At 41.5% G+C, this 25,522-nt stretch overlaps 1 protein-coding gene across 1 annotated transcript; it reads left to right on the forward strand.

The window, feature by feature from the left end:
- The first annotated feature begins 1,120 nt into the window (after positions 1 to 1,120).
- On the forward strand, positions 1,121 to 11,446 carry LOC125229022 (N-acetylglucosamine-6-phosphate deacetylase). Its single transcript, XM_048133781.1, is given in 8 exon segments — positions 1,121 to 1,421; positions 1,628 to 1,902; positions 4,117 to 4,282; positions 4,285 to 4,334; positions 6,357 to 6,492; positions 7,269 to 7,445; positions 10,581 to 10,836; positions 11,380 to 11,446. Coding segments are annotated over 7 exon segments (1,203 nt in total). The 5' UTR covers positions 1,121 to 1,216; the 3' UTR covers positions 10,775 to 10,836; positions 11,380 to 11,446.
- The last annotated feature ends 14,076 nt before the right edge of the window (positions 11,447 to 25,522 follow it).

A 25,522-nucleotide genomic window follows, 5' to 3' on the forward strand; every position in this document is an offset into this window, starting at 1 on the left:
AAAACTATTAACTATATATATTAAACAAATAAACTTTTTTTATATTTTAGTAACATAATTAATGAAATAGTAAGTAGTTACTTAATAATTTTCCAAATAGAAATATTTATATTTCGCAACTCTATTAGAGGTGAAACACATTAGTAGGAACAGTGTAAATGGCACATCTGCGCGGTTAACTTTTTATAGTCTATGATTGCGTCACCAAAATGGCGGCAGTGTCGCTCCCGCTCGCGAGTTTGTAGAATATTCAATCTTAAAATATTATAGACGAGTTTTTTGTTTAATTTACCGATGAAATGTCACACCTTGGCTTTTATTTGATTTCCTCGAGTGATTAGTACAATTTTTAAGCACACAAGAAGGCATTATTCACGTGGAAAGTAAATGCATCACGGCACGTCACTGCATCGCAAGGACCTGGTAAGGACTGACAACGTTGCGGTCCATGGACCGCAGTGCGTTGTGTAAAAATTCTCTTAGCAACGTCGCCTCTAGTACGTAGTACATATACCTCAATGAGAGTAATGGTAAAATTTTTTTGAATATTGTATAACTAGCTTTATTATTAGTGTGTGAACCTGCCTTAGAAATCTAGATTATTTGTGGTCATGGTTCGTTAATATTTCTTGTAAGTGGGTAGCTTTTGCACATTTTAATTTTTCCTCAGTCACCCGTTGACCACGAACGCTGTAAAGAGTTCGAAACGTCGGGATGTATTTTAAATTCATTATACGCGATTTAATCCGTTTCCATAGTTTTATTTCATGAGTATTACTCATGAAATAAAACTATGGAAACGGATTAAATTAAACTATCGCGGTAACCGAAGACAATATTAAGACACTGAAAACTTTTTACCCGCATAAAAAGTTCCCTACAAAACAAATTTTGACACTAAAAAAAGGCGCGGAAATGTTCTATTGGAATTAAACCTTCGACCAATCAATCAATTTTAAAGTGTCTGGGCCAATATTTGCTTGAAGTCTTTATTTCCCCAGAGTGTTACAATTAAAGCACAATACGGACACTACTGACCTGTCATATGTCACTGTCACTGGTTGTCAGTGTCACCTATGTCAATGTCACTGTCAGTCAGCTGCGAATCGCGCATTTGTCGTGTTATTTTATTTATTTTTCAGTTCGTCGAAACCGTTTCATCGGACCGGTTACTTCCACTTTTTGTTATTTCTGACCTAATTGTTTATCTACCACAATGAAAGCTAAGTCTGGCTTAACCCGCTTCCGTAACTGCTTTATTCTTCGCGATAGTGCAATAATAAAAGAGGACCTCTGGATTCGGAATGGGAAAATTCAAAATCCTGAACAAATATTTTATGTAGAACAACTTGAAGCTGACCAGACAATAAACTGTGAGGGGTTACTGATTTCTCCGGGTTTTATCGACATTCAAATTAACGGTGAGCATGTTTTTTACTTATTGTTCTTCAATTTTAGTGATACATTACAAAGAGTACAACAAAGCCGTATATCATTGTATACAGTTTGTTGACCTTAAAACCAGGTCACTTTTCTAATTGTTCACAACTTAATAACTGTGAAATACATACAATAAAACCACAAAGATTTTTAGCTATTGTATTATACCAGCTAAGTATTTTTATAGGTGGATGGGGCATAGATTTTTCATATGACATTGAAAATATTGAAGAAGGTGTCCGTAAAGTGTCTCAAAACTTGTTGTCGCAAGGAGTGACATCCTTCTGCCCGACTATGGTGACTTCAGATAAGGAACAGTACAAGAAAATCCTTCCGCACATTAAAAAGAGCCCTGGTGGCAAACACGGGGCCACTATACTTGGCGTCCACCTAGAGGGCCCGTTTATTAATATAGAAAAGAAGGGGGCCCATATGGATCAATATATCAAATCGTTAGACAAGGTATGTTTATTTTTATAACACATAGTATATTATTTTATGTCACTGAAAAATTACCTGACTTTAATCCAGTCCTTATAACAAAAAACTTTTAGTTCACAACTTTAAAAAATGCAACTTATCACGAGTGCAAAATCGTCACTACTTTGAAAAAATCTCGTATCTCACGCTGCTCCTCAAAGTTAAAACGCAGTAAGTCTATATGCATTCCATACATACTTACTACAATTTTCTTTTCATTGACAGACGAAGATACAAGTTTTTTTAAAAGTAGTGACAAAATGTTCTCTCTCACCAATATTTTGGACTGTACAGTGTTCTTGTTTGGACTTCTCGTGTTCATTACTATTTGTTTGAGCTTCATGTGTTCAGTAAGAACTTAGGAGAGATAAGTTTTTCTTTTTGAAAGTACATTTTACTTTTTTTTAAGTTTTGTTTATTGATCAAAATTAATTACATAGTTCTTATAGTTTGGTGTAGTTTCAGTAGTGTTTACCTTAGGGTGGTCTGGAAGAGATTGTTTTTTAGCAATAAGCATTTGTTAGTTGTAGGTATACCTACCTCAAAATCAAAAAATCCTTGTAGCTTTTCACTTATTCGGGTTTTGCCGCGATAGCGTATTTTGTTGTAGCGGTTAATATCGATGGTATTCATGGTATATTTTGGCACTCATATATATTTTTAATAGATTTTTACAACAGTAGCAAATTTCAATAAGTTTATCAATAATTTTTAAGAAAAATCACTAAAGTTATCAAACCGATAAATTTGTTTACCCCTTTCTATCACACCACTATGAAAGGGACAAACAAATTTATTTATTTATTAGTAAAAACATGTTTACATGACATTACAGTAAAACCAATGCGTCACGAAACTTAGATAACAAAAAAGAGAGAAAATAAAGAGAACAATAAAAATTAAACTAAGCAATTGATTTGGGCGAATGATACTATACTTATATGAATAAGAGGGTAGGGCTCTTGTTACTTGACTTTACCTTAACTGTACAAATTTTTGCCTACATTATACCCATTATTTATCCTTATAATGTATTAATGTTTAGAATAATAGCATAGTCAATTAAAGTCTATCAGTCTCTGAACTACCTACATGCATAGTTTAACAATATATAGCCATTGATTGGTTGTCAATCAGCATTATCACTGGCCTACTTACTAGTGCCCACAGAGATAGTGAGCCAATGAACTTTTTATCTGTTATAAAAATATTAATGTTGTATATGATTGCTCAACTGATGCCACAGTGTTTACACACAATAAATATCAGAAGTAGGTAAATAGGTCATTCAACTGTTTAGAGTTCCGTAGTCAAATAGAAACCCTTATAGTTTCGCCATGTCTCCGTCCGTCCGTCCGTCCGCAGATAATCTCAGTGACCGTTAGCATTAGCACTAGAAAGCTGAAATTTAGTACCAATATGTATATCAATCACGCCAACAAAGTGGTAAAATAAAAAGTGGAAAAAAATGTTTTGTTAGGGAAAAATACGGAACCCTACAGCGTGGCCCGAGCTTTTGGCCGGTTTTTTAATGTAATATTCTCAAAAATTATAGGTATATAAATATTACCTTAAGGTGGTCTAGAATCTGGAAGATTTAGCTCTTTAGCAGGTTGTTTACTTTTGTGTTGCTACCTTCCTTGGAATTGTTGTCTTTTATTGAGGTGTGTGTATATTTGTACTCGTGTTGTAAATATTATCAAACGAAGTTAAAAGTATGTACTGGTTCATTCAAACTTACATATACATTTTGACTTCATGATGATATTATGTAAATAATGTTTTTATTTGTGTCATTTGTCTTGTCTGTGTATCTTTCTTGCACCAATACATGTATGGGCACTTGGGTAGTACAAGGAAATTGCATTCTGCTATTGATATGCACTTTACGTTTGAATTAGCCTTCCAGCTATTTTAGATGGTCAAAAAACGTACCTCAGTACCATTCAGAAAAAGGTACGGTGGCTTAGATGGCGTTACACCTTTGGGGGACGCTCAGCTAGATGGCGCTAATATTAATATTTGACATTATAACACATTATCAAGCTAAGAATATGGGCCAAATTGTCAAAACTGAGGTTCAAAAGTTTTAAGCCTGCGTCAAGAGATGGCAGTCTATGCACTGTGATTACACATTTTACTTCGACAGTAACTTTCTATAATACTCGATCCTCTTTTTATATTGAAAATTTTCAGGGCATAGATACTATTAACGACATTTACGGATCCCTTGACAACGTAGTAATAGTGACCCTAGCTCCTGAACTGCCTGGGGCTACTCAGGCCATCAAGGACCTGACGAAATTGGGCATTAAAGTAGCCCTGGGCCATTCGGCGGCGAGCTTAGCTGAGGGCGAAGAGGCCATCAAAATGGAGCCAATCTCATCACACATTTGTTCAACGCGATGTTGCCGGTAAGTATTGATGTTTTTATCTAACTGTACCAGCCAGCATCGTGAGACAATGCCTTCGCCAGGCTAACGGCCAAGCCAATGTAGAAACGCCCCGAGGTAGAGGCAGGCAGAACAGTTTCCCTAGTCAAAGCTTGCTGCCTCGGCCAAGGCACGTGTCCTGACTGTGCGAAGCCTACAGAGTTTTTTATACTACGTCGGTGGCAAACAAGCATACGATCCGCCTGATGGAAAGCGGTCATCGTAACCTATTTAACACCGTCACTCAAGGAGTGTCACATGCGCGTTGCCAACCCATTAGAAACTTGTACACTCCCTTCTGCTGTGTACGTACAAGTTCTAAGGAGGGTTCGGGTTGCCGACGACTCAAAGGACAATAGACAGAACAAATTAGTTCCGTAGGTAGCCCTTGCAGTGACTACAATAGTACAAAATTAATCATTACTGTGGCGGCACTGAAGTTGGCCTTAAGGTTTCTTAAGTAAAACATTTTTTCACATGAAACTCGGTAATGTTTCTCGAATTCGAATTATATTTATTTCGATTCCTCCGATTGTTAAAAATCGGTTTGAAGAACGGCAGGTTTTCTGTCCACACTTTTCATTAATAAAAATACATCTATTTAGGTATTATTATCTATGAGTATAATTTTAAACGCTTAGTTTGCCATACAAATTTACACATGACTGACCTCACTGCGTTTGAGGTTTGACCTCAAGTCAAGGTCTATTTATTTTAAGTATTCGATTTCCTCGTATCAGACACCTCAATGTGAATCATTGTGTACTACTAGACTAGTCTTGTTATTTTTAGAAACAAATATTCATCACACAAATAAAAGCCCTTACCAGGTTCAATGCCGCCTATGCTAGTACGCAGACCGGTTCACCTGAAGCACAGTATAATAAAGAGTACTAGCGTACAGTATGGCCACTCCCGCCTGCCCATCCCCTCTCGGTTACTTCACAGTTACCGCCTGTCAAAAACGCGAACAGTGGACCTGTCATATTTCACACATACAAACATAGTACGCGTTCACCTACACAAGCTTAGACTGTGTGCTAGGAACGCGCCTCTTTCATATATTTGATTGTCAGTGTCCGAGGTGTGCCTGAAGTTCAGATTTTGCTATAAAATAAATGATGTCTAAACTAGAACCTGTATAATGAAAGAAAGAAATCCTACGTAAATTATTACACCTCATAAACTATTAAGGTACAGGGGGATAATTTCGACTGGCGGAAATTTTCAATTACTTAATTAATTGTCAATACAACTAGGGAACAAATCAAATTATTTTATCGATCACCGATTCCCGGCTCGGCCACCAGTGGGCCTTGTCGTTTTTTCTTTCGTGTATGATATCTATTTAAATTTATTACTTAATTGTCTTTTTTTTTCATTTCATGTTCGACTTCAACGATTTATGTTCGTTCATTTCAGTTCCATATTTGTGTCCATTGAACAGGCCTGTCATGTGTAACCAGTGGACACTATTTAATAATTATAAAACATGAAAAAAAAACGATTAGTTGAAATTACTCGCCGAAATTGCTACCTTATACAAAAAAGCTACAAAATATTCAACTAATCAAGTCTTCGAGTTTTGAATGATTCACGGCGACTTATTTTCGAGCCCTATTTACGACCACATTCGCTTCCCTAGCCTCTATATAGCTCAGGCGATCACTGCCTTCCACGTGCAGCCTAGAGTTCAATAGGCTAACTGTACTTCGACCTTTTACAGATATAATACCGTGATACTACCAACTAAATTTTAAAGATTTTTGTCGAGCTTAACGATATTTCGACGCAGTTGCAAATGTATCGCTTTAACGATCACGGAAACGGTTTTTTAACGCTTTGATTAACGGTGCCCAGGGTGTCAAAACCAGTGGACACTCAAATAATTATAAAACATGAAAAAAAAACGATTAGTCTATATCCCGGTCAATATAAGTCTAATCAAGTCTTCGGTTAAACTAAGTGTGTGATCAGGTTCTAGACTTAATTTTTTTATTATAGTTCCACCACCGTGACCCCGGGCTAGTGGGTCTGCTGGCATCGTCTACCAATAAGCAGGTCTACTACGGGATAATATCGGACGGTCTACACACGCACCCCGCGGCGTTGAGGATAGCCTGCCGGACTAACCCTGCAGGTAATGTATGCGGTTACTTAGCAAAGCCTTGTGTTTTAATTATTTATTTATTTATTGGTAAACATGATTACATGACTTTACAGCTAACCATTGCGTCACATATCTTAGGCTGACATAACAAGAAAAACAAAGTAGACATATACATTTACAATAATAGGCATACACCTAACAGAAATTATATATATCACTGCTGTTGGCGGGACTTCTGACGACCGCGACAGGAATTTGACGATGATTTTTAATATATGTAATTATGTATATAGCTGGTTATGTGCCTCGAAACGCCTAGGATAAATGACGACGACGACCTACAGTAAAGATTTTTGAGACCGTAACACAATTTCGAAAATTAAATAGGTGTACGAAGTATGAAATTCCGAATGACATAACATCGAAAAGAGTTTTGAATGATTCACGGTTATTTTCATTAGACTTATATGTATTGACCGGGATATATGTAGACCGTGATTACGTACCCACGGTCTATATCCCGGTCAATATAAGTCTAATGGTAATGACATAACATCCAAGTTTTTTCATCTATCCTTGGCATCGGCTCCTAGCTCAATAAGTATTCAAAACTTTTATGCACTGGTTTTTGTAGTTTCTTCGTACGTGTACAAGTCGGCCTCTTTATGACAGCACCCGAAATATTATAGGGAACTTTGTCAAAATAAATAACAAAAAAAACTTAAAACATTCTCAGGCAACCCTTCCAACTTTTTTCCTACCTAAACAAAAGCGATTCAGTTTGTAATTTGCTTTATTCCATTCAGGTCTAGTTCTAGTTAGCGATGCCGTAGCGGCGCAAGGCTTGGCTGACGGCAACTACCATATCGGACAACAGCGAGTGACGGTGCAGGGTGGCAAAGCGTACGTCGAAGGCACTAAAACGTTATGCGGCAGCACGGCCAATCTGGACGAGTGTGTGCGCACCTTTAAGGAAGCTACAGGTAAATCACGCCTTCCCAAAAGGGGTAGGGAGAGTACATGAAATTGCTCAAGTTGCAGTGACACTTGGCAATAGAGGTGTTGGAAAAATTGGAATATTTTGTTACTACCTACAGTGACAGGGAGTAAACGTACCTATCTTCGCACGACAGTTTTGTAGAGAGGAAAAAAACAGAAACTATAATAATTATCACATTGTCAGATCCGATACCGGGTGTAGGATCATAGTCCTCCATTAACATGTATCGTTACGCACCTACACCTAGCTGAAATTATTTGGTCGGTTTCGTTGTCGACACCTAGCTGAAATTGTTGAAAAGTCCCATCGCTGTGTCTCGCTCCAATGTTTCACCGTTCGCGCTTAGAACGTCGTACCTTTAGGTACAGGATAATTTTCCTGTCTATCAATAAGTAAGAGTTGCCATTATCTCTGAAACGCGTCTGTATCAAGTTGAAAATGAAAAAAAATCTATACACATAAAATTTGTAGGTTTAGCTTCTATCCGGTATCAGATCGATGAATGTGAAAGCGCTCTAAAGGGGTTATCATACTGATGCGATTCTACAATCCCCGCCCGCCGATCCAATTAGCCGAAATGTATGAAACGGCGGCCCGATTTAGGTGATTGCCATGGTAAATGCCATTCTGTGTGACCTATGTAATTTGTTCGCACAGTAGATCCACTGTACAATTGAAGGTATACTCGTACCTACTGTGAGTTTATGACGATTTAGAATACATTACTCGTTAACGTAAGGCACTGGGGGGTTACCATGACGTGCTAAAGCCGTTCAGTTTAGGTTGCGAGAGAGGGACGGAGCTATGTAACTGCTATAGCTGTGTCCCTTTCTCTCAACCTAAACTGAACGTCTTTAGTACGTCATGGTAACCTCTCTGGTCCGACGACCAAAGGCGAGTATCGGCGATACTGAGAACAAAAGTTAGTCGAGGATGAGAATGCGATGAACTATATTCCAATTACGAATTGAACGGAATAAACGTAAACAAACTGCTGTCACTGTCAAAGTAACACGTGCAGCTCAAGTCAGGGGTTCTCATAGTAATAAGGCCCGAGAGAAAATCAAATTACTTTTAACTAGTTATTAACGGTCACTCTATTACATACTTAAAATCGTGAAGCGATCGAACACAATGACTGTTAGTGTTATATTATGATCCCATGCAAGTCAATATAAAAATCGGTCCAAAATTGACGAAGTTCTGTCATATCAGATACTTACAAAACCAATAATTAAATTTATAACCACCATATTATCAGCATCGCATTTGAAGACGGTTTTAATTAGCTATTAAAATTCACTACCACCTAGTCTCAAAAGTTGCTGAAAAATAATGTTTAGCGGCCCGCTACTTGGTCGCCCAGGTACATTTCCACAGTAATACCAGTGCAATAAACAAACTACCCGACAAAAACGGCTTTTTAATTTCAATAAATATACCAAAACGTTTAGTGTAGAAATTTATTTTCGTTTTAACAGAGTCATTATTTGTGTAATGGAATATGTAAAGATTTTTAATAAACCTGTAAAATATCGGCAATTTTGATACCTCGAATGGTGCAATTTTTTTATAGCACTAGCCACACTTTTGTTTACAATAATTCCGGCTAGTTTGACACTGTGGTTTGACATTGACATAATGCAACGAAGTGAGTTTAAAATGTGTGAACTGTGAAGTGAACCAACTAAAAAACCGGTACAAAACGTATTACCATCAAAAATAAAGACGGCTTAAATTGTGAAGTGATATTAAAATACGTAAATTTTGAACTGTAAAGTGAGCAAAGAACTAATTCATCAACATCAAAAATAAAGACTTGGCTTAAAGGTCTAGTTACCAGGCCATAAAATTACAAAAAAAAAACCGGCTAATTCAAAATAGGAATATAATATATAAATTGCTCACTCTCTCTTTCACGGGAGCTCGCTTTCTCGATTTTGGTGGAACCAGTGCCGTGCCGTCACAGCAAATGTATTATAAGATACTTATGTACTTTTTGTTCTAACAGTAGGGTGCGATGTCACTTTCTCCATACATTTAATATAATTCACACAACATTTTTCACCACACCAACACGAACAAAATGCTGACTATAAAACATCAAACTAAACCAAATCCATCAATTTATTCAATATTTATAAAATAAAAATTATGATTCAAAATCATTATTTATAGGTAAAATCTACCAGTTAGCGAGACATCCAAGTTATAATTTGTATGAAATTAATTTACACTTGTGGATAAAATGCAATTTAGCTATTTGTTTTCGAATAGCAAAGAGAGCCTTTACCAGTTGGTCTGGTGAAAAATAATTTGTATGTTCTCTTATTGAGACTAAATTGTTCTTAGTAGGTACTAAATGACACAAACATCTTCAATGCCAAGTATAGGTACTTGTAAAGAATCACTCTCAAGTATTAGAGATAATAGATATCTCGTAGCAATATGGTTAATGATGAGTAATAGGTACATGTGTCAACGATGACCTTTAAAATCCTATACCTACATGTCTTTTCCGTGATTTGTGTTGACGACCTCCTATTTTTTTAGTTATTAATATTATATTTTTATTTTCTTATTTGCGTCTATAAGTACAACCTGCTAATTATTGGATAACATTAACCCTTAAATGCATAGTGAGGTATACGCATCATGTATTTTTGACTCTATTGACAGCATGTCAAAATTCTGAATAAATCTTTGCCAAGGTCATGCATTTAAGGGTTAACCAGATTCTGATTCCTTGGCTACGCTATTATTATATTTTTTTCATATTAGATAGATAATAATAACTTGTATCCCTTGCCTTTAGATGAAAATGTCTTAAAGGGCATCTGTACTGTTGGCTTCGGCCCCACGCATGCCCCCCAAAGGTCCGGGACCCCATTAAAACGTAGACCTTGCTGTCGCTGCGGTCAATGAATAAGACGAAATATTTGATTTTTTTTATGTACCTAATCTTACTTCCGCATCCGCTGATGTCAAAAAATCTGCATCCGCAATAACTCTATAGTCTATCCTTATAATAAGCAGTCTCCGTAGTCTAAAGACGCCTTCAATCCCATTGTGGTTATCCGCTATTGTAGTATTAAGTATATTTCTCCTTATTTTCCAGATTGCACCTTAGAATACGCCCTGGAAACGGCTACACTGCACCCAGCGCGGGCCCTGGGCATCCAAGACAGTAAGGGCAACCTCAACTTTGGCAGCGACGCGGATTTCGTCCTCATGCACCCTAAAACGCTCAAGGTTCTCTCCACTTGGATCGCGGGGGAGTGTGTGTATAAATGTCAGAGTAATGGGTTATAATAGGCCTGTTTCCTACTAGTCAAATCAGCTTCTTTTTATGAAGACGTAGTTACGCAGAAACGTTCCAATTAGGGATGTACCGACTAGTCGCCGACTAGTCGGGAAAGCCGACTATCCGGCCACATTTGTAGTCGGCGATTAGTCGGCGACTAGTCGGCAAAACAGGCCGATTAGTCGGCACTTTATAAGTCATAGAAAAATAGTACAAAAATAAATTAACAGCTGATATAATTGTATTATGTACCGATTCGTTATACCTTGGTTAGTCAAAAGATCAAATATCTGTGATCATCACAAAAATAAATGTCCTACCTAGGGCTACCGGGTGTCATAGGCAGGATCACTAACCTACCCACTAAGCCAAACCGGTTGTTAAAAATGGAAAATGTATAAATATTCTTATAGACCTTTGAAAAATAGAACTTGTAAAAAAAATTAAAGCGCGAACGAAGGACCAGAAATGTAATTCTAAATTTCTGATGAATTTAGTCGAAAAATATGCTCCGGCCGACTAGCCGACTAGTCGGCCGACTAATCGGCCACCCAAGCGCCGACTAGTCGGTAGTCGGCCTAGTCGGCCAAATCACTAGTCGGTACATCCCTAGTTCCAATCCATCTGAAATTGTCATTGAAATGAAAGACTTTTGTTTTTCATACAAGGTCTATTTTTCATGATTGGAACGTTTCTGCGTAACTACGTCCAACTGTCAAAACGATTTGTTAATATGGAATGACTTTGAAATACTGAGGAGTGACGTCACCACAGTATAAGGATAAATCAGTAGTTAATCTCCGGCAGCGGCGACGCGGTCGTTACTACTGCGCAAGGTCACGCAGGGTTGTACCTGTGCTACTGTCCTACTCGTAGTAACTATGTATGGCGCTATGCTAGTACCAACGCTCTTTCTACCTTTTTATCTAATAAAGATTCAAGTACGTGTTTGTTTCTTAAATACTGACGAAATCGTATTTACATAAAATGTTTGAATAGATGTTTGCACAATATTTAAGTAGGTACCAAACTTTCGAGCTAGATAGATCGCAGCATCTACCTAAATGTCGTTACAGATAAATCTTTATTGATTTTAATGTGTCATTCTAGCTTTAAATCTCACTTTTACCACAGAATATATAATAGTAGGTACAAGTACAGAAGGCTCACTCCTTTGAAGTTCACAAAACGCCGCCATTCTAAATTATTACCTATATTAACAAACGGACCGCACGCGTGCAGACGACATTGAATTCTATTGCGCCGCGCGAAGGTCGTCGCCACTGAATGGGCCGCGAACTCGCGGCCGCCGGCATGTACTTGTAGCGCGGTGAAAGGATCGCGGAGTGAGCCGCCCCTGCTTTTACGCCATTTACGTAAGCAATAATGTACCTAACACTGCAAAAATATAACAACCACTTACTTTTCTGGGTGTCTAGGAATTCTAAAGAACATTCTGACATTTCCGCATTTTGAGAACTGTTCTCCATACACCCATAAACACTACAGTAACGAAAATATGTCTTCGGTGCTGACGTCATTTTCTCCCGAACTCAACACGTCAACACAGCGCGCGAACGAGGCCCCGACTGTCCAGCCCAATACTTACCAGTTTCGCATGTATTTGGTGCATATGGAGAGTAGTTTTCGACACACCGCGCGGAGTGAAGTTTGTTAGAAGAGTTATTACTGCTTTATACTGTGACGTCACGGTCAATTCATGTACTTTATATCTTTCTCTTTGACTTATTAAATAGAAATTATGTTTAAAAATAACTACTGTCCATATTTTTCTTTTAATTATGTGGTGCTTTATTTCGTGCACGGCATAAAATATTTAAATATAGGAAACTAGCCTAATATATTATGCGAATATTTTAAATAATTAATAATAATCATAATGATATGTACCTAATGTTGTCAGTCAGCCATATAGCCTTAACAAATTCACTGCCAAGAACCCGCCTGTTGGGCGCTCGTGAACTTTGCTCAGAGGTAACCCGCTGGTCGCTATACAAGATAACAGTTCTGGAGTAGGGTTCCATTTGTTATCTGGGGCCCGTTTCTCGAAAGGTACAAGCCTTGTATTACAATAACGCGACTGTCAAACCTTTTGAGAAACAAGCCACTGGTAGTGAATGTGTTAAAGTTCAAGTTATCCTGGATACTTCACACTTTACAAACAGTTGCACCATAACTTGTCCTGTAAATTTCTAGAATTATGTCAAACAAATAAGACCTTGGGCTTCATAGAACAAAACCAGACAAAGGGGAAAGCTATTATAGCGCCATCTATGCAAACCTTATGAATATTGTGATAATTTTGAAGGTAATAAGTATTTCCTTACAACAGTTTTGTTACCATTTGAGATATCGGAAACCAGAAAATAAAAAAAACATAGGATGTTTATGTAATTTGTTTAGACAATACTACCACGCGTAGACTTGCAATGTTTGTAAATTCAATCAGTTTTTTGATCCTGTTTTGGTTTGCAAATGTGATTTAGTGATAAATGCTTTTTTTATTCCATCTTTTTACATTATTATAAGAATATTTTTACTCTTTATAGCTTACACTTGACTTTTATTGTGCTAATATAAGTAATAAAATTTTGAAAACCATGTTACCGTTGTACTTAAATGAATAATACATTTATCAACTTTAATTTATAGTTTTTCTTCTGATTGATAACCATTCAATATAAATTACACCATAGAGAAAAAAGTAAGCTTATATCCAAATCGAATGGCGATCGCATCTCGATTGAGAAGTCAACCGCATTAAAATGAGGGATGTACCGACTAGTGATTTGGCAGACTACTGGCTAGGCTTGGGTGGCCGATTAGTCGGCTAGTTGGCCAGAACATATTTATCGACTAAATTAACCAGAATTTTTGAAATTACATTTTGGGTTCTATCGCGCTTTTCATATTTTGTTCGGGTTCAAATGTCTATGTTGATAATAGTTAAATACACGTTTTCCATTTTTTAGTTTAAAATAGATAGTGGTCCTGCCTATGAAACCGATAGTCTTAGGCACTGGTCCCACCGCGAGCTAGTAAGCTATGAGCTATCGGCTATAACGGCGAACAAAGGATTAAGCATTCCCGTGCAAATAAAAGAGACACGGCGATTTTGATAGCTCACCGCTGGGCGAGTAACTATAAACATCGCCGTGTCTCTTTTATTTGCACGGGAGTGCTTATCTTTTGTTCGTTTTTATAGCCGATAGATAGTTCATAGCTTACTAGCTCGCGGTGGGACCAGTCCCATATAACCATAATCGGTCGCCGTTCCTACGCAAATCCTCCTATTTTGTGTACACACAGGTCTTCGGGTCTCAATGCTTAGTCGCAGTACGGTCGACGTTTAGTCGCGGCGACCCAAATGGGGACGATTGGTAACAGGCACAAATGGTCACAGAAGTGACAGAAGTGTGCACTACGCGTGCACACATTGTTACCGTTTGGCGACTACTTTCCCAAAATCATTCGTTCATTTCATTCTTTTCAAATGGCGACTGTCAGAGACGTCAAAGTAAAAAAGAAATAAAATCATTTGACATTAAAATGTAATGGCGTAAGAATTTGTTAAAGATAATAAATATTGTTTGCATTTGTAATATAATGTGGGCTAATTACCATGGCCAATTAAATTGCTCGAGTGATTTCATAAAATAAGTCTAAATTTATCAACGCGCCATCAATTTACCTCAGTTTAACCAGTAATAATATTATTGACTACTCGGTGTTTGCGTGTTATGTATATTGATTGGTGAAGTTTTAGTGCTCCGGTGCATATACTATACTGAAATAATAAAAATAATGCCTAGAAAACCAATAAAGTTGTTAAAATATGGATTAAGACGGTAATATTCCATGTAAAAAACAGTCGCCAAACGGTCACCAAACGGTCACCAAACGGTCGACAAACGGTCGCAAAGTGGTCGCAGCGTACACGCGTGACCGAAAGCAGTGAATATTTATTATATTTTCAAAATGGCTTCATGTATTATTTTTTTCCAGGTATCCTCAAACTTTATAAACAATTAAATATGCCGTCGTACTCAGTTGCCCTCACTAAAGAAGATTAAAAAAAAATTGTAACGTGCGTACCGAGCTGCTGGGTTGTAAAGGATCGGGGATCATATTATTATGGTCTTCTATAGAGCAACTAGTATTTTGCGGCATTTCACAATTGACACTTGTTGAAGTAGTCGTCATTAATATTACTATCAACATTAATTTCAGCGATCAAGCGAGCTTCTTAAGTCAAGATTTTTGTATAGATAAGTGTCTACAAATTTGTAATATTAAAGAGACATAAATAAAACGTAGTAGAGTAAATAATGTGTTTTTTTTGTAACCCAAACAAAATACTTGTAGATACGAGTGCGGAAAAGAGGAAAATCGATACGAGTAGCGATAAATTAATACACGAACGAAGGGAGTGTTTTACTTCGACACGAGTTGTGAATGTTCTTTTCGCACGTGTATCGTACGACGATTTTCAGTACCTAAATCTAAGCTAAGAGTTTCGACCAGACAAGAAATGAATCATTGCTTGATTTGCTCGCACTACTGCGTTAGAAAAAGCAGCATCTGTACTGAAAAAAAACTATCATTGCGCAACAGAAATTCTATTAATATCACAGTAAATACTCTATTTCATTGGATTCCTACTTTAATTGTGTAAAGCAACACTACACTTCATTTTTATCAATAAGAATTAAAAATTATATATTTAATACATTAAGTAACTATAAAGTGCTTATCTATTTGTATTATCATTCTGCACTTTTCTTAACTTTCCCACATTTCTATAAAATGTCGAAGAGTGCTTAAATGGTCGTCGTCGTTTATTATTATTTAATTCGCTTATATTTAAATGATTCAAAGCAACCAGTCCACAACTTCACAAGACAGTTTGAGAAACCTTCGTATTTCAGATTGTCATTTGCGGATACAGTGGTTTAGGAGCAGTTCGGTAATTTATTTATCGTATGGCAATTAAGACTACAATACACTTCTATATAATATAAAGCTACAACCCGACTGACATTTTTCCAAAAATGGGCAGAAGGAGTTTTTGCAGGTGGCAGTGTTTGGTGTGGTCGTATAGAGTTTGGTCCTGCGACCCCGGATAGATCAGACCGTCGGTCTACCGGTTCCGGGTAAAAAAATGTTGGACGGCCTGGCCAAACGGCTGGAGTTGGCCGGGGAGTGTTCGACCAAATGTCATAGAGGACCCTGGGCAGTTTTTGACGCCGCCATTTTTTTTTCAAAATGGCCGACTTTTTTTTTTGACAATTTTTCAAATTTATCGTGGAGTGCTCAAATTTTGGTCGTAGAATCTCCAAGCGGCCTTGATTCGAATGAAATAAAAAAAAATTGAAAAATGCTACAAATGTGGGAAAACTGGCCACTTTTATTTTGTATGGCAACTTTTAAACCGTAAGAGATAGTCGGGGGTGCTCGACCAAATGTCATACAGGTATCCGAGTAGAAAAAAGTTGCATTAAAAAAAAATTCAAAATGGCCGACTTTTTTTTTTTGAAAAATTTCAAAATGGTCCTAGCGCGCTGAGATTTGGCACACGGGTGGAAGGTGGCCCCAAGATTTATATTCAAAAAGAAAATTTTGAAAAATTCAAAATGGCGGCCTTTGAGGGCCAATTGAAATTTGAATGGAGGTTTTTCTTTTAATTACCATAGCTCCGTAACGGTACAAAGAAGTGAAAAGTGCTCAAACAAATGTTATACAGTCACCCGAGGTCCATCGAATGGCATTAAAAAAAAATCAAAATGGCCGACTTTTTTTTTGAAAAATTTCAAAATGGTCCGAGCGCGCTGAAATTTTGCACACGGGTAGACAGCCACCCCAAGATTAGTATACAAAAAGAAAATTTTGAAAAATTCAAAATGGCGCCCTTTGAAGACCAATTGAAATTTGTATGGAGGTCCTTTTTTTAAATCCCCATACCTCCGTAACGGTAGGGAAAAGGTTAATAGTGCTTGAACTAATGTTGTACAGTTATCTGAGGTCCATCGAATGGCATTTACAAAATTTCAAAATGGCCGACTTTGAAATTTTTTTTTTTTATTTTCGGTCCGAGCGCGTTCAAATTTGGCACGTGGTAAGAACAGGGGCCAAAAATAGAAATGAGAAAAAAAAATTTTGGAAAAGTCAAAAACGGTGGCGAGAGGGGACAAAGTCAAATTTCCCTACCAGTTTGTATGGAGGTTTTTTTTTAAATTCCCATAGCTCCGTAACGGTAGGAAAAAGGTTAATAATGCTTAAACTAATGTTGTACAGTTATCTGAGGTCCATCGAATGGCATTTACAAAATTTCAAAATGGCCGACTTTGAAATTTTTTTTTTTATTTTCGGTCCGAGCGCGTTCAAATTTGGCACGTGGTAAGAGCGGGGGCCAAAAATAGAAATGAGAAAAAAAATTTTTGGAAAAGTCAAAAACGGCGGCGAGAGGGGACAAAGTCAAATTTCCCTACCAGCCTGAGGGAGCGTTCTACAGCCCGACGGTCATTGCTCCGGTCCAAGTTCCGATCTGCGTACAGACAGTGCTCCCAAGCAAGAAAATATAAGTAAAAGTGTCTAAAAAGCGACGCGGCGGGCCGGAGGCCGCAGGCCGGAGGTCCAACTTCCCTACAAATCCTACAATCCCCACAGTAACTACGCGGAGGGCCGAAGGCCCGGGAGCGTGTCTGACAGGCTCCCAAGTACGCGAAGGCCGCAGGCCGAGCTGCGGGCAGAGTGCTCCCAAGCACGCGAAGGCCGCAGGCCGAGCTGCGTGCAGACTGTGCTCCCAAGAAAACAATAACAAAAAGTATCTAAATAAGCGAAGCGGCGGGCCAAAGGCCCGACGCGGAGCTTCGAAACCCAGCGAAGGCGGAAGGCCGAGCTCCGCGTAGGGCCGAAGGCCCGGAGCGTCCCTGACCGGCTCGCCGGCGGACCGGGAAGTTGGAGCTTAAACACGACCCAATAGTAAAAGTGTCTTAGAGAAGCGAAACGACGGGCCGGAGGCCGCAGGCCGTAGGCCCGTCGTGAGCTTCTCAAGACCCTTTTACTATTGGGTCGTGTTTAAGCTCCAACTTCCCTACAACCCCCACAGTAACTACGCGGAGGGCCGAAGGCCCGGAGCGTGTCTGAGAGGCTCCCAAGCGGGCAGAGTGCTCCCAAGCACGCGAAGGCCGCAGGCCGAGCTGCGTACAGACTGTGCTCCCAAGCAAAACAATAACAAAAAGTATCTTAACAAGCGAAGCGGCGGGCCGAAGGCCCGACGCGGAGCTTCGATACCCAGCGAAGGCCGAAGGCCGAGCTCCGCGTAGGGCCGAAGGCCCGGAGCGTCCCTGATCGGCTCGCCGGCGGACCGGGAAGTTGGAGCTTAAACACGACCCAATAGTAAAAGTGTCTTAGAGAAGCGAAAGGACGGGCCGGAGGCCGCAGGCCGTAGGCCCGTCGTGAGCTTCTCAAGACACTTTTAATATTGGGTCGTGTTTAAGCTCCAACTTACCTACAACTCTCACAGTAACTACGCGGAGGGCCGAAGGCCCGGAGCGTGCCTGAGAGGCTTCCAAGCACGCGAAGGCCGCAGGCCGAGCTGCGGGCAGAGTGTTCCCAAGCACGCGAAGGCCGCAGGCCGAGCTGCGTACAGACTGTGCTCCCAAGCAGAACGATAATCAAAGTGTCTAAAAAGCGACGCGGCGGGCCGAAGGCCCGACGCGGAGCTTCGAAACAAAACCCAGCGAAGGCCGAAGGCCGAGCTCCGCGTAGGGCCGAAGGCCCGGAGCGTCCCTGATCGGCGCGCCGGCGGACCGGGAAGTTGGAGCTTAAACACGACCCAATAGTAAAAGTGTCTTAGAGAAGCGAAACGACGGGCCGGAGGCCGCAGGCCGCAGGCCCGTCGTGAGCTTCTCAAGACACTTTTACTATTGGGTCGTGTTTAAGCTCCAACTTCCCTACAACGCCCACAGTAACTACGCGGAGGGCCGAAGGCCCGGAGCGTGCCTGACAGGCTCCCAAGCACGCGAGGCCGCAGGCCGAGCTGCGGGCAGAGAGTGCTCCCAAGCACGCAAAGGCTAAAGCAAAAAAGCAAACAAGCAAAGCATTAAATCAAACAAGCAAAGCAAAAAAACATAAAGCAAAGCAAAAAACAATAAAGCAAAGCAAAAAAACAAAAAGCATAAGCAAAGCACAAAAGCAAAACAAACAAAGAACACCGCGGGGCCCTCGGGCCCCGCGCACCTTTAAAAAACTAGTCTATATCTATATAATATAAAGCTACAACCCGACTGACATTTTTCAAAAAATAGGCAGAAGGGGGATTTGAAGGTGGCAGTGTTTGGTGTGGTCGTATAGAGTTTGGTCCTGCGACCCCGGATAGATCAGACCGTCGGTCTACCGGTTCCGGGTAAAAAAATGTCGGACGGCCTGGCCAAACGGCTGGAGTTAGCCGGGGAGTGTTCGACCAAATGTCATAGAGGACCCTGGGCAGTTTTTGACGCCGCCATTTTTTTTTCAAAATGGCCGACTTTTTTTTGACAATTTTTCAAATTTATCGTGGAGTGCTCAAATTTTGGTCGTAGAATCTCCAAGCGGCCTTGATTCGAATGAAATAAAAAAAAATTGAAAAGTGCTACAAATGTGGGAAAACTGGCCACTTTTATTTTGTATGGCAACTTTTAAACCGTAAGAGATAGCCGGGGGTGCTCGACCAAATGTCATACAGGTATCCGAGTAGAAAAAAGTTGCATTAAAAAAAAATCAAAATGGCCGACTTTTTTTTTTTGAAAATTTTCAAAATGGTCCTAGCGCGCTGAGATTTGGCACACGGGTGGACGGTCGCGCTAAGATTAGTATTCAAAAAGAAAATTTTGAAAAATTCAAAATGGCGGCCTTTGAGGGCCAATTGAAATTTGAATGGAGGTTTTTCTTTTAATTACCATAGCTCCGTAACGGTACAAAGAAGTGAAAAGTGCTCAAACAAATGTTATACAGTCACCCGAGGTCCATCGAATGGCATTAAAAAAAAATCAAAATGGCCGACTTTTTTTTTTTGAAAAATTTCAAAATGGTCCGAGCGCGCTGAAATTTTGCACACGGGTAGACAGCCACCCCAAGATTAGTATACAAAAAGAAAATTTTGAAAAATTCAAAATGGCGCCCTTTGAAGGCCAATTGAAATTTGTATGGAGGTCCTTTTTTTAAATCCCCATAGCTCCGTAACGGTCGGGAAAAGGTTAATAGTGATTGAACTAATGTTGTACAGTTATCTGAGGTCCATCGAATGGCATTTACAAAATTTCAAAATGGCCGACTATGAAAATTTTTTTTTTTATTTTCGGTCCGAGCGCGTTCAAATTTGGCACGTGGTAAGAACGGGGGCCAAAAATAGAAATGAGAAAAAAAAATTTGGAAAAGTCAAAAACGGTGGCGAGAGGGGACAAAGTCAAATTTCCCTACCAGTTTGTATGGAGGTTTTTTTTTTAAATTCCCATAGCTCCGTAACGGTCGGAAAAAGGTTAATAGTGCTTAAACTAATGTTGTACAGTTATCTGAGGTCCATCGAATGGCATTTACAAAATTTCAAAATGGCCGACTTTGAAATTTTTTTTTTTTTTTCGGTCCGAGCGCGTTCAAATTTGGCACGTGGTAAGAGCGGGGGCCAAAAATAGAAATGAGAAAAAAAATTTTTTGAAAAGTCAAAAACGGCGGCGAGAGGGGACAAAGTCAAATTTCCCTACCAGCCTGAGGGAGCGTTCTACAGCCCAACGGTCATTGCTCCGGTCCAAGTTCCGAGCTGCGTACAGACAGTGCTCCCAAGCAAGAAAATATAAGTAAAAGTGTCTAAAAAGCGACGCGGCGGGCCGGAGGCCGCAGGCCGGAGGTCCAACTTCCCTACAAATCCTACAATCCCCACAGTAACTACGCGGAGGGCCGAAGGCCCGGAGCGTGTCTGACAGGCTCCCAAGTACGTGAAGGCCGCAGGCCGAGCTGCGGGTAGAGTGCTCCCAAGCACGCGAAGGCCGCAGGCCGAGCTGCGTGCAGATTGTGCTCCCAAGAAAACAATAACAAAAAGTATCTAAATAAGCGAAGCGGCGGGCCGGAGGCCCGACGCGGAGCTACGAAACCAAGCGAAGGCCGAAGGCCGAGCTCCGCGTAGGGCCGAAGGCCCGGAGCGTCCCTGATCGGCTCGCCGGCGGACCGGGAAGTTGGAGCTTAAACACGACCCAATAGTAAAAGTGTCTTAGAGAAGCGAAACGACGGGCCGGAGGCCGCAGGCCGCAGGCCCGTCGTGAGCTTCTCAAGACACTTTTAATATTGGGTCGTGTTTAAGCTCCAACTTACCTACAACTCTCACAGTAACTACGCGGAGGGCCGAAGGCCCGGAGCGTGCCTGAGAGGCTTCCAAGCACGCGAAGGCCGCAGGCCGAGCTGCGGGCAGAGTGTTCCCAAGCACGCGAAGGCCGCAGGCCGAGCTGCGTACAGACTGTGCTCCCAAGCAGAACGATAATCAAAGTGTCTAAAAAGCGACGCGGCGGGCCGAAGGCCCGATGCGGAGCTTCGAAACGAAACCCAGCGAAGGCCGAAGGCCGAGCTCCGCGTAGGGCCGAAGGCCCGGAGCGTCCCTGATCGGCTCTCTGGCGGACCGGGAAGTTGGAGCTTAAACACGACCCAATAGTAAAAGTGTCTTAGAGAAGCGAAACGACGGGCCGGAGGCCGCAGGCCGCAGGCCCGTCGTGAGCTTCTCAAGACACTTTTACTATTGGGTCGTGTTTAAGCTCCAACTTCCCTACATCCCCCACAGTAACTACGCGGAGGGCCGAAGGCCCGGAGCGTGTCTGACAGGCTCCCAAGCACGCGAGGCCGCAGGCCGAGCTGCGGGCAGAGAGTGCTCCCAAGCACGCAAAGGCTAAAGCAAAAAAGCAAACAAGCAAAGCAATAAATCAAACAAGCAAAGCAAAAAAACAAAAAAGCATAGCTCAAAAACAAAAAGCAAAAGCAATAAAACAATAAAGCAAAGCACAAAAGAACACCGCGGGGCCCTCGGGCCCCGCGCACCTTTAAAAAACTAGTCTATATAATATAAAGCTACAACCCGACTGACATTTTTCAAAAAATGGGCAGAAGGAGTTTTCGCAGGTGGCAGTGTTTGGTGTGGTCGTATAGAGTTTGGTCCTGCGACCCCGGATAGAAAAGACCGTCGGTCTACCGGTTCCGGGTAAAAAAATGTTGGACGGCCTGGCCAAACGGCTGGACTTAGCCGGGGAGTGTTCGACCAAATGTCATAGAGGACCCTGGGCAGTTTTTGACGCCGCCATTTTTTTTTTCAAAATGGCCGACTTTTTTTTTGACGATTTTTCAAGTTTGTCGTAGAGAGCTCAAATTTTGGTCATAGAATCTCCAAGCAGCCTTGATTGGAATGAAATAAAAAAAAATTGAAAAATGCTATAAATGTGGGAAAACTGGCCACTTTTATTTTGTATGGCAACTTTTAAACCGTAAGAGATAGCCGAGGAGTGCTCGACCAAATGTCATACAGGTCTCGGAGTAGAAAAAAGTTGCATTAAAAAAAATTCAAAATGGCCGACTTTTTTTTTTGAAAAATTTCAAAATGGGCCTAGCGCGCTGAGATTTGGCACACGGGTGGAAGGTCGCCCCAAGATTTATATTCAAAAAGAAAATTTTGAAAAATTCAAAATGGCGGCCTTTGAGGGCCAATTGAAATTTGAATGGAGGTTTTTCTTTTAATTACCATAGCTCCGTAACGGTACAAAGAAGTGAAAAGTGCTCAAACAAATGTTATACAGTCACCCGAGGCCCATCGAATGGCATTAAAAAAAAATCAAAATGGCCGACTTTTTTTTTTGAAAAATTTCAAAATGGTCCGAGCGCGCTGAAATTTTGCACACGGGTGGACAGCCACCCTTATATTAGTATACAAAAAGAAAATTTTGAAAAATTCAAAATGGCGCCCTTTGAAGGCCAATTGAAATTTGTATGGAGGTCTTTTTTTTTAATCCCCATAGCTCCGTAACGGTAGGGAAAAGGTTAAAAGTGCTTGAACTAATGTTGTACAATTATCTGAGGTCCACCGAACGGCATTTACAAAATTTCAAAATGGCCGACTTTGAAATTTTTTTTTTTATTTTCGGTCCGAGCGCGTTCAGATTTGGCACGTGGTAAGAACTGGGGCCAAAAATAGAAATGAGAAAAAAAAAATTTGGAAAAGTCAAAAACGGTGGCGAGAGGGGACAAAGTCAAATTTCCCTACCAGTTTGTATGGAGGTTTTTTTTTAAATCCCCATAGCTCCGTAACGGTAGAAAAAAGGTTAAATGTGCTTGAACTAATGTTGTACAGTTATCTGAGGTCCATCGAATGGCATTGACAAAATTTCAAAATGGCCGACTTTGAAATTTTTTTTTTTATATTTTCGGTCCGAACGCGTTCAAATTTGGGACTTGGTAAGAACGGGGGCCAAAAATAGAAATAAGAAAAAAAAATTTTTGGAAAAGTCAAAAACGGCGGCGAGAGGGGACAAAGTCAAATTTCCCTACCAGCCTGAGGGAGCGTTCTACAGCCCGACGGTCATTGCTCCGGTCCAAGTTCCGAGCTGCGTACAGACAGTGCTCCCAAGCAAGAAAATATAAGTAAAGGTGTCTAAAAAGCGACGCGGCGGGCCGGAGGCCCAACTTCCCTACAAATCTTACAATCCCCACAGTAACTACGCGGAGGGCCGAAGGCCCGGAGCGTGTCTGACAGGCTCCCAAGTACGCGAAGGCCGCAGGCCGAGCTGCGGGCAGAGTGCTCCCAAGCACGCGAAGGCCGCAGGCCGAGCTGCGTGCAGACTGTGCTCCCAAGAAAACAATAACAAAAAGTATCTAAATAAGCGAAGCGGCGGGCCAAAGGCCCGACGCGGAGCTTCGAAACCAGCGAAGGCCGAAGGCCGAGCTCCGCGTAGGGCCGAAGGCCCGGAGCGTCCCTGACCGGCTCGCCGGCGGACCGGGAAGTTGGAGTTTAAACACGACCCAATAGTAAAAATGGCCCGTCGTGAGCTTCTCAAGACACTTTTACTATTGGGTCGTGTTTAAGCTCCAACTTACCTACAATTCTCACAGTAACTACGCGGAGGGCCGAAGGCCCGGAGCGTGCCTGAGAGGCTTCCAAGCACGCGAAGGCCGCAGGCCGAGCTGCGGGCAGAGTGCTCCCAAGCACGCGAAGGCCGCAGGCCGAGCTGCGTACAGACTGTGCTCCCAAGCAGAACGATAATCAAAGTGTCTAAAAAGCGACGCGGCGGGCCGAAGGCCCGACGCGGAGCTTCGAAACGAAACCCAGCGAAGGCCGAAGGCCGAGCTCCGCGTAGGGCCGAAGGCCCGGAGCGTCCCTGATCGGCTCTCTGGCGGACCGGGAAGTTGGAGCTTAAACACGACCCAATAGTAAAAGTGTCTTAGAGAAGCGAAACGACGGGCTGGAGGCCGCAGGCCGCAGGCCCGTCGTGAGCTTCTCAAGACACTTTAACTATTGGATCGTGTTTAAGCTCCAACTTCCCTACAACCCCTACAGTAACTACGCGGAGGGCCGAAGGCCCGGAGCGTGTCTGACAGGCTCCCAAGCACGCGAAGGCCGCAGGCCGAGCTGCGGGCAGAGAGTGCTTCCAAGCACACAAAGGCTAAAGCAAAAAAGCAAACAAGTAAAGCAAATAAACAAACAAGCTAAGCAAAGAAACAAAAAAGCAAAGCAAAAAAAAAACAAAAAAGCAACAAGAAAGACCGCGGGGCCCTCGGGCCCCGCGCACCTTTAAAAAACTAGTTATATACACTATAGCTAGTTCATAATCTAAATTTACATTCCTCCAAGTAGGTGATGGCTGCGCTCGCTGCGTTTTTAAAATCTTCCACTGGGCCATGGTACTTTGTCAGTGGGCACTCAAGGACAATATGCCGAACAGTTTGCTTTGGGCATCCGCATTCGCAACACTCCCGATCGCTCCATCCCCATTTTTTCCGGAGGTAGGCGCAATGTCCGATTCCCGTTCTCAATCGGTTAAGCATGCACCAGACACGACGTGATTCAGTGAACCCAGGCGCGCGGCTCTGCGGAACTAGCTCGAAGAGATCAGGGGAGACGCCAGCCTGCGACCATTCTTCGGACCAGGCGTCACTCAGGTTCCACACAGAGCGCGGTTGGTGGATGAGGAGAGCCGGGGGGTTTCTAGACTTTAACCTTGTGCATCTAAACTCAGCCAAGTCCCTGTTAAGAGGCAATTCCAGACGTGCTTGGGCTTTGTCGATTTCCCTGAGAAGGTGATGCTTGCGGCGTAGGTGAGGAGGAGCAATGCCGCTTACAGCTGGGAGCCAGTGCACTGGGGTGGGCTTCATGCACCCAGTTATGAGGCGCATTGTCGTGTTTAGCTGCGTATCGATGATATTTGTGTGGGCGCTGTTAAGCCAAGTGGAAGCGCAATACTCCGCTGTTGAGTACACAAGCGCCAGAGCAGATGTTCGCAGGCAGTTAGCAGAAGCTCCCCATGTTGTACCCGTTAGTTTTTGCAGAATGTTATTCCTGGTCCTTAGTTTAGCTGCGGTATTATTGAGATGGGAGCTGTAAGTTAGACTTCGGTCCAGGGTAACACCCAGGTATTTCGGGAACGGGTTGTGGTTGAGCATTGATCCCCTGAATGTGATGTTAAGTTTTTTGGTGGCCAACCTGTTGTTTAAGTGAAAGCAGCACACTTCGG

The sequence above is a fragment of the Leguminivora glycinivorella genome, chromosome 8 (genome assembly GCF_023078275.1).
Source record: "Leguminivora glycinivorella isolate SPB_JAAS2020 chromosome 8, LegGlyc_1.1, whole genome shotgun sequence".
Taxonomy (NCBI): Eukaryota; Metazoa; Arthropoda; class Insecta; order Lepidoptera; family Tortricidae; genus Leguminivora; species Leguminivora glycinivorella.